The following is a 10593-nucleotide window of genomic DNA, read 5'->3' as shown; positions in this document are numbered from 1 at the left end:
AAAAGAAATAGATTTTGTCACTTTCAATTGAAAATTTTGGCATTATAACATGTACATAGGTCCATTTCAAAAAAAAAACATGTACATAGGTTGAACCAGAACTTTACTGTAAAGGTTACTGTTAGAAGATGTGGGTGGCCAAGTGGGGAGAATTGCATTGAGACCTCTAGCTTCCAATACCACCTTTTCACTGTTTTCATTCTTATCAATCAGAGATCATTTTTGAGTCTGCCACTAGCAAATCAATCTTTATTTACATGATAAATTTGCACAAACTCCTTAATCTAAAATTATCTGCGTATGTCTGTATATTTCAATCAAGAAGTGTGTCATAAAAAAATCATAATTTTTTCAAGGGAAGAATACAAAGGAATTACATGGATATATGATAATTCTGTCAACTCCTGCTTGCCAATGGAACCACCTCAGCCAGAGGAGTTGAGAGAGGAGTAGGTAATGGAGAAGTTCTGCAGACTGGACAAGTAGGGTGCAGACGCAGCCACGGGTCAACACACTTAAGGTGGAAGAGATGGCCGCATTCCGGCAACAGGCGGAGCATATCTGTATTCTTGTAATCAGCCAAGCATATAGAGCAGCAAGCAGCAGTTGAATCTGTCTTGTGAAGCTTTGCTTCAGAATACAACAGCTTAGGGTAGCTCTTCAGAGTGGCCTCATCGAGCCCTACGTGCACCACAATATCAGGCAGCTCGAGCGAGTCTTCTGATCTGTTCCTTCTCTGGTTGGGCACCGATGTCTGCTGGGTGGTTCTGGTGCAGAAGTAGGAAGCTAAGGTGATGGTTGTGATGAGCAAGAGGATTCCTATGGAGACTCCTATGCCATAGCCAAATCCACTAATGTTATTAGAACCCAGAAATCCTCCTCCTGCTGCTGCTGCTGCTGCAGAGTCATCTGTGCTGTTCATATCCTTGAGAAATCAAAGCAACGGCTGCAAGAATTGAAATGGAATGAGATAATAGAAATGGTTTGCTCAGCCATAGCTGTTGGAATTAAGAGAAATGAAAACATAGAGGGGCATGGATGTTCAAAAGTCTAATGTAAAAAGTCAACGGTAACATGAGATAGAGATGAAGAAAGCTTGGTGGAGTTTTAATAAAGGGAAGCTGCATTTGACTTTGATTGAGCCCTTTAAGTAAAAGAGAATAATGCAATTATTCGGCACTTTCAGAGTATCACATGGCATAATTAACGTATTATTCCCAATTAATTTTATTATTAATATATATTAATTAAATAAAAATAATTATCAACTTATTAAATATTTTTATTTTACGTATTTTAACATAATTAATAGAGAATATTACCATTGTATAACTTTTCATAAAAGAGACAGCAACAGGCATGAGGCAATGCATGTGATTTTGATATTCAAATTATGAGCCATTTGCCTTAAGAGGAGTGTTTTAGGAGGTCAACCCTTCCGATAATCATCCTTATATATACAATAATTTATTATAATTATTATTTATAATAAATTTCCTATAAATAAATTATTTTATAGTGAAATTTAATTATTTTTCTTTGATTTAAAATGATCTCTATGATCCTTATTAATTATCATTGACTCTGCGTGCATTGCACGATCCATGCATAACCAAGAAATTGATAGTTTGATATTTTTTTTATTGATGTCACATGAACATTTTCTTGCTTCCAGCTATATATTATGACTATATTTTATATCTAATTAAAATGAATTTAAAAGATTGCCACAAAATAAAAAAAAATATTACTTTAATCAATTTTATTATTATATTTTTTACAAATTTTTAACACTAGTATTTATTATTTTAATAAAATTATGATCTATATAATTATTATATTCCAATTATATTTTTTTAAAAAAAAAACTATATCTATTTTTTTTAACCAATCTCGATTGCATTTGACAATACAAAAGTGCTTGATAGAAAATTATAAAGCCTATCCACTAACCAAATTAACTAAACCAAGACCCAAAGATCAAACAAACATCAACCCATAAATCAACCATCCAAATTCAAACCAATCGCAATGCATAACTGGGAAACTAAAAAGTCATCCCATGGCTTATATATAAGAAACAAGGCAGAGCAGCACCATGGAAGCCAATAAGAGTGACTAGTCGAACCACCATTGCAGTAACCACGAGAAACAACAGTACAACAGTACAATAGAAATAAGATATGCAACATAGATCGAAATAGAGAAGACTCATGGCTTTAGGAAAGCACAACCACAAATAATTAGGAGAATACACGGTACAGTTTTAATTTATCAACGGTCGATAGAAGATACTGACATCACTCAATAGAAATCCTCCTAATAGTTATATCAACACTCTCAATCAGGTCTAAAGACAATCTACACCAGAAAAAGCTAGACATGAGAAAGAAAATATAAAAAAAATCAAACACAATAAAAAATTGTCATTTAGCCATGATAATCAAACAACTCAGCGGCAATCAAAACTAATGCCAATTCCTTCCCTACCGTCTAAATCAAAGAAAAGAAGCAAGCAAAATAGATAAACAAGACAAAAGAAAGGAGTACGCAGTCAAAAGGCAAAAGAAAGAGAGGAAAGACGACGGTGCAGTGAGGCAACCCCTACCAAAAGGCAGAGGAGTTGCCTCGCTCTGTACATGGGTCTTTTGCTTATGTGTTCTTTTGGGATTTTGTTTGAGAGTTTTTGTTTGGTTTTTAGTGAACAGAGTTTGTTTTTTTCGGGTGATAATCGGCACCGGAGCTTAGATTTTAGCTCCCTGAGGTGGGCTCTATGGTTATATGAAATTGAAATTACCATGGGTTAGTCTGTTTTTCCCGTGGACATGATCAGCGAGGAACACAAATTTTTCAGAGAAGTCTTTCGCTTCATGCATGTTTGGGTTTTCTGCGCTAGATTGTGTTTTTGGTTTTCTTTCTTCACTCGCTTCTGTCTTAGTGACGGCTTCGTCTTGTGTTGGTGGCAATTTTGTTCTGACCAGAGGTGTAGATAGATGGAGACTTAAACGACGATTCAGTCAAATTTAGTGGGGGCAATGCGGTGCACGACCAACGATGGAAAGCGCTTTTTTTTTTTTTTTTTTTGTCATAAGATATAGTTCATTGCTAAAAGCCATCAAGTGGCAAGGAGAATACAAAATTCATCTGATACAAGGGATAAACTCTGAACGAACTATCTGTGATGAACTTTTTGTAAAGGAGATGTGAAGCCTGATTGTGAGCCCGACATACCCAAGAAAAAGAGATAGACTGAAAGGATTTAGCGATATCTAACGAGTCAGAGATAATATCTTGAATACTAAGGGGAGCTGGGTTACCCTTACAGGCTTGAACTGTGATAAGAGAATCTCCTTCTATAATAGAGCGAGAGAATCCTCTGCTTTTGGCAAAAAGAAGTGCTTCTCGACAAGCAATACTCTCTAATTGTAAGGGGTCTGAGATAGAGACCCACGAACGACAGCACCAGTCAATAACACTTCCGGAAGGATCACGAGCAATAACGGCAGTGGCTCCTGAATTCGAATTCTTGTCCCAAACTGCATCGAAGTTAAGCTTTATGAAACCGAGAGGAGGGGGTTGCCAAGAGAGTTGAGATTGATGAACTAACAGCTGTTGATCCATTTCTGATTGATGCGAGGGGAGAGGATGGTTGGAGGTGGCTTCTCTAAAATCATCTCGACTTCTGATTGCCAAGCTAACAGACTCTTCAGCCGGTTTAGACATATGATTGAATGTGAAAGCATTCCTATCTTTCCATATTTGCCAAAGAAGGAAGGCAAAAAGTCGTATTAGACTATCTGAGTCTGATTCCTGGGAAAGAGCATTACAAACTTCTGTCTATTTGTCCATCATTGTTGAGCTCGAAAGATAAGAAGAACGAAGTTGCAATGGAGAATTAAACCAAACTGAGATAGCATGAGGGCATGAGAAAAAAATGTGATCAATAGATTCCTTCCCTCCGCAATAAGAACAGGCTGGGTCTATATGTTGGATCCGATGATGAAGGAGGTCTTTACAAGGTAGCTGCTCCAAGCAAAAAAGCCATAGGAAAATCCGAAGTTTACTGGGAACATTAGTCTTCCAAAGAGACTTCCAGAAGCAAGAATTATGAGCTGAGGAACTTGGACTCGGATTACCATTAGATTCCATAGCTGCCCGTCTACTCAAATCTTTAGCTTTCCAATAACCAGACCTGACTGAATAAATGCCGCTTTTCTCAAAGTGCCATACCAACCGATCTTCCCTAGCAAAAATACTGAGAGGAATGGCTCTAATTTTCTCAACATCTGCTGGCTCAAAGTTTCGGGACAAGATAGTAGCATCCCAAAGCTTGGTAGATGGATTGATAAGTTGAACCACCCGAGTTATATCTGTATCATGTCCTTCTTTAAGATGTGGCTTGTCTGGGAAAATGAGTGGAACCCATACGTCTTCTTTGCAGAAGATGTTCTCTCCATTACCGACATGCCAGCGAATGCCTTGATTGAGAATTTCTCTTCCCCATAGAACACTCCTCCATCCCCATGATGCCTTGTTTCCTTGGGTTGCTTGAAGGAAGGATGAATGTGGATAATATTTACCTTTTAAGACTCTAGCCAAAAGAGAGTTAGGATTAGAGAGAATTCTCCAACCTTGTTTAGCAATTAAGGCCCTATTGAAGCTTTCCATATCTTTGAAACCTAAACCTCCTTCACCCTTTGACTCACAGAGTTTGGACCAGGAAACCCAATGGATCTTCCTTTCATTTTGTTGTTGACCCCACCAAAAATTGCTCACAATGCTATTAATTTTATCGCATAAGGCAGTGGGAAGTCGAAAACAAGACATGGTATAAACAGGGATAGCCGAAGATACTGCTTTGATCAACACCTCTTTCCCGCCTTTGGATAGAAGCTTTTCCTTCCACCCCGCACACGTCTTCTCAATGCGTTCTCTGAGGTAACCAAATGTTTGAGTTTTAGATCTGTAAAGATGAGCCGGTAAACCTAGAAAACGGTCATTGACCTCCAAGTTATGAATATTCAGAGAAGAACAAATTTGTTGCTTCAATATTGGAGAAGTATTGGGACTGAAGATGATAGTTGATTTAGCCAAGTTAACTGATTGCCCACTTGCTCTTGAATAGTTATGCAAAATGGATTGGATTATATTTGCTTGCTCCATAGTTGCTTGTGTGAATAAGATGGAGTCATCTGCGAACAACAAATGTGATACAGATGGGCCATGTCGAGAAGCAGATAACCCTCTAATGGCTGAATTGTTTAAAGCATGAGAAAAACCTTCCGCTACTAAGAGAAAGAGGTAAGGGGATAGGGGGTCTCCCTGACGAATACCTCTTATTGGAGTTAGATACCCAAAGCGATGGCCATTAACTTGAAGAGAGAAGGTTACTGAAGAGACACATTGCATAATCCAGGATATCCACTTCTCATGAAAGCCAAAGCAATAGAGCATATGCTGTAAAAAAGACCACTCCACGCATTCATATGCTTTACTCACATCTAGCTTGATTGCCATTCCAGCAGACTTGCCATGTTTTTTTAATTTAAGGCTATGCATGATCTCATGGCAGATAAGAACATTGTCCGAAATCAGGCGGCCTTTAATGAAGGCATTTTATTCCGAACCCACAATAGAGTCCATCAAAGGTTGAAGCCTTAAAGTAAGCAATTTAGCAATAATCTTGTAGAAAACATTGCAAAGGCCGATTGGCCGAAGATCTTTCATGGTTTTAACTGACTTGACCTTGGGAATAAGAGAAATAACCGTGTGGTTGGCATTTTTCAGCATTCGACCACTATTAAAAAACTCCATAACCCCTTGAAAAATATCCCTACCAATGAGGTTCCAGTATTTCTGAAAGAATAAGGCAGATAAACCATCTTCCCCTGGAGCTTTTGATGGGTTAATGGAAAAAACCGCCTTTGTAACTTCTTCGAATGTGAAAGGGGAAATTAAGGAAGCATTCATCTCCTCCGAGACCCGTGGAGTAAATCCTGCAGTAATATAATGAAAATCTCTTGGATTGCAGGATGTGTAAATGTTCTGAAAATAACCGGTAACAATCCTTTGAATATCCTCCAGCTTCGATTTCCAAACTCCCTGTTCATCTTCAATCCCCACTATGAAGTTCCTTTTACGTCTCTGGATCACCCTTGTATGAAAGAAAGATGTATTTTTGTCCCCTGATTTTAGCCAGTTGATCCTTGCTTTCTGTTCCCAGTATTTCTCTTCATTTTTTATTTCAACAATCAGCTCTTTTTCAATGGCTTTGATGCAAGCTGAATCCCATATATGCATGTTAACTTTCAAGCTTTCAAGGTTCTGTTGGAGAGATTCAATCCGAGCCTTAGAATTGGATGGGTTCTTCTTACTCCAAGCACTTAAGGCCTGTCTACAAGCTTTCAATTTTGAGTATGCATTAAACATAGCAGAGCCTCTAAAGGATGAAGCCCAGGCTTGCTCAATGATTCCAGAGATCTCTGGCTTGGATATCCAACGAGCATCAAAAGAGAATAATCTTTTTGCTTTTGGCATAGATGGAGAGATATTAACCAACAAGGGATGATGATCAGATCCCCTATCCTCTAAATGTTCAACAGCTGCACTAGGATAGAGATGAATCCAATTGATTGATGCTAGCGAGCGATCCAGCCTCTCTTGAATATTAAGTGAGCCATCACAACGGTTATTCCAAGTGAAAATGGGACCTCTAAAGCCCAAATCAGTAAGTCCCAGAGAGTTAATGAGAAAACGAAAAGAATCCGCAACATTCCAGTTAACAGCATTGCCTCCCTTCTTCTCCCAAGAATTCAACACACAGTTAAAATCACCAACTAATAAAGTAGCTTCAAGAAGATTGTGATGATAGTCCAAGAGGAACTTAAATTGCTCAAAACGAATGATGTCCAAACAACTCAAATAACAGAAAAGAGCAGACCAAGTTTTATTAATAAGCTGATCAGAGATTGTTACATGTACAAAGAAGGAGGTGTACTTTTCAATAGTAACATTGAGATGATCTCTCCAAGCCACTACTAGCCCTCCTGAACGTCCTATTGGACTAACAAAAAGCATGTTCACAAAACCACACAGTTGAAGCTTCTTTCTTACAAAATGATCATAATTTTTAGTCTCCATAACAAAAAGAAGATCAGGGGAATGGGATGCACACATCCCTCTCAAGTGCCGAATTGTCAGGGGATTCCCCAACCCCTGACAATTCCAGCTAAGAAGCTTCATGGTCCACTTTGGGGCCATTCCCGGCTGGCCACCCCCACCTCAGAATTGTCCCTTGAGTACTGACAGAATTTTTTTCCTTGAGAGTTGTCATTTGGAAGAGCTTGGAACTGTCTTTTACGAAGGCTATTTGAAACACTCAAGCCCTTCATTGTATCTGTTTCTGGATCAACTAATTTTTGAATGATGACATGATGCTGCAAAGGAGCTAAGGATCGAGCCAGACGCTTCCAAGTACGACATGAAGTATGTTGCACTTGTTGAGGCCCAGTTTCCAGCACTGTACTTTTTGCTTCATTGAGTTCTTCATATTTGTTGGTCATGATGCTCGATATCTCGATTAATTCTTCCATGGAGAGCATTTCCTCTGGACCAAGAGTCTTCCTTTCAATTTGGAGAGCTGGGAGATGAGCTTTCAGCTTCAATTTTCGGTTATTCCAAGAGGGCGGGGAAGATTCAAAGGATAGCTGGGATGAGAACTGGGGAAAAGGTTGTTTTTTGTTTCCTGGGCTTAAGGATGGAGATGAGGTTTGAGTTTTTAGGGTAGGATAAAAGGAAGTTGGGTTTAAGACTTTTGGGTCCAGAGAAGAAGAGGTAGAACCAAGATCAAGTTCCTTACCTGGATTTACTAAAGCCCCATCCAAACGTGGTAATAAGATCTGATGGGCTTGTTGTGGATCTATCTCAAGTGTGGAATTTAAGCCCATAAGTTGATTTTGGCATGTTGCACACTTGGGCCCACATTTCATTAAACTTGGACCCACTATATCAGACTCATTTCCCTTTTGTTGTTGTCTCTTCATCTCTGCTTGTCGTAGGGTATCCAGAGCATTAATTATACCCAACTGTACCTGTTCAATAAAAAACGGAAACTTCTCAAAAAGCATCTCAGAATTGATCTCCTTGTTGTGGACTGAAGAGAAATAATCTTTGAACAATTGTGGGATTTCTGATCTGGAGGGGACATCGTTGCATTCTTTTGTCATATTTAAAGATGGCTCATGGCTCGAGACTTGTGGATATGCGACAGAATTTATAACAACACCGAGTTCCCTTTGGCTTGTGTCCTTCCCTTCACTACTTTCGATGCTTGGCAATAAATGCTGAGAAAGGGAGATTTGACTGATTTGCTCGAGGTGGTGGTCCGGTAAGCATCGACTGATCGGCCTTGATGGTGGGAGCTGAGAACTATGATCAGATATGACCTTTGAATGGCTAGATGAAGCCCCTGTGTAAGCTTTATCTTCCTTACTTATAGAATCTCCAGAAGTAATATGCTCTTTGTTGAGATTTCTTGATTGCAAGATTGAGATGGGAGTTGGTGTTCTTTTCTTGGGCGAAGATGCTTTCATCCAAGGACCGAAGGCTATGCTCTTCCCAGCTGAGAGAAGTAACGGCCGCTTCTTGGGATTGCTATAGTTAATGCTGAAATGTCCCACTATCCCACAATTAAAACAGATATCCGGCAATCGCTCATATTTTATAGAAACCCATTGAACAGATCCATCTGAGCTTTTGGAATGAAAGCCAGTTATAAAGGGCTTCTGAATAGATACCAGAACTCTAATACGCATCTGAATAGCCATACCGGGTTTGTCCATGAAGTCAGTATCTAGATCTAAAAATTGACCCAGGAAATTTCCAATAGAACGACCATTTTGAGTTGTAATCTTGTTAGGAGAGAGGCCTGAAACCTGTACCCAAAAAGGAGACTCATGGAATTTAATTTCATCAAATGCTATCTGATGGGGCCATTCGTTGATAACCAGCAAGGTGTTCCGGATCGACCATGGTCGAAATTGCAAGACATACTGGACATCTCCTTCATCCTCAAATGAGAAAAGAAAAATGTTGTTACGTTTGGAGACAACTGAGAAGTCATTCTTCAAAGACCACGATTTGGTTAGAACTGTTTTGATTGTGGTGGCACTGAACGGTCTTGCAGTGATAAGTTTTCCAACTAAACATTTCTTCTGTAATATCCTACTCATATCATTATCTTCTTCAAGAGATAAGAAAGGTTCATTGCAATTAAGGTTCTCTGTAAGAGCCATCAATTCATTTAAATGCTCAACAGAGGTCGACATAAAGACAAGGGAGGGTTAGGTAAAGTAATAAGAAAGAAAACAAAGAGATAGAACATGTGCAAGTGAGAAGAGAAAGGAAAAAGAAGAAGGAAAGAAAAACGATAGAAAAAGGATCCAAAAACGGAACAGAGGCGGCGAGACTAATCTCAGAGGAAGGGTCTGGAACCCAGTTTTTTTTTTTTAACATAATGACTAGTGGTGAAATGCTCATAGACTGTTTTTTTTTTTTTTATTGGGTTGTGTGTTTTTTTTTTATTGGGTTAAATTTTTTCTAGGCTGAATTTTTTTTATTAATTTTTATATTCTAATGGCTAGACTTAATTTTATTTTACTCGTAACTGTATTAGTTTGTTTAGATCTTACAGAAATGTAATATTTTTGCATTTGATAAAAAAAGCAGCATAGTACAAAAAATTAAATAAATTTTGTTACTTTAATTATGTAAATATAGTTTTTTTTTATAATTTATATGAAAATTATAGCTATAAATTTATTATTGTGAGAGAGTAAAATGATAAATAGCAAGTGTGATTTTATTTTATTTCCTTTTCTTCAGAAATTTTGTGATTTGTAAGGTGTTTTATTTACGCTTATCGATATAAAAAGCTAAATTAGTTTAATTACAATTAGCAGTATCTTTTAAACTCCTTGTAATAGTAGTCTATTCATAAAATAATCTGTTCAGCTGTAAAAAAAAAATTCTGAAACTTTACATTTAATTATAATTATAATTATATTTAAAATTTTTAATTTTATATCTCAATTTTTTAATTTTATTATAATTATAATTAGCTTTTAAAATAATTTTACTCAATTTATTTATATATTTTTAAATATTAGTTAAATTTTATAAGTAATCTTTTAAATTTAATTATTTATATACTCTAAAAATACCTAACTATTATAATATTAATGATAAATTTAAAATTAACTTGAGCTAAAAATTATTTGTAAAAATTTATTAAACATTTAAAAAAATATTTATACATCATGACTTGCGAAATAGTTTAAAATGATTTACGCTATTTAATAATTTTTATTTATTTTATTTTTTTATATTAAAGAAGATAATTTTTTATTATTTTTTAATTATATTTATTTAAATATATTAAATTTTATTAAATATTAAAAAATATTTATTATTTGAAAATAAAATAAAATTATAATAATTAATTTATAAATTATTATAAGATAAAAAAAAGTAACGTTACAACAAATTTAAAAAATTTTGTATAATGATAGTAATTTTATATCTAATATTTAATTT

General features: G+C 36.5%; 2 protein-coding genes across 2 annotated transcripts; both read right to left on the bottom strand.

Annotated features, from left to right (window-relative positions):
• Positions 1-1116, bottom strand: LOC110621245 (RING-H2 finger protein ATL70). The gene has a single exon (XM_021765439.2). The coding sequence runs from the start codon at positions 920-922 to the stop codon at positions 398-400; it is 525 nt and encodes a 174-aa protein (XP_021621131.1). The 5' UTR covers positions 923-1116; the 3' UTR covers positions 1-397.
• Positions 1117-3105: 1989 nt separating this feature from the next.
• On the bottom strand, positions 3106-3723 carry LOC110620916. Its single transcript, XM_021764863.1, has one exon. The coding sequence runs from the start codon at positions 3721-3723 to the stop codon at positions 3106-3108; it is 618 nt and encodes a 205-aa protein (XP_021620555.1).
• Between the last annotated feature and the right edge of the window lie 6870 nt (positions 3724-10593).

The sequence above is a fragment of the Manihot esculenta genome, chromosome 8 (genome assembly GCF_001659605.2).
Source record: "Manihot esculenta cultivar AM560-2 chromosome 8, M.esculenta_v8, whole genome shotgun sequence".
Classification (NCBI taxonomy): domain Eukaryota; kingdom Viridiplantae; phylum Streptophyta; class Magnoliopsida; order Malpighiales; family Euphorbiaceae; genus Manihot; species Manihot esculenta.
This window is presented reverse-complemented; position numbering and strand designations above follow the sequence as displayed.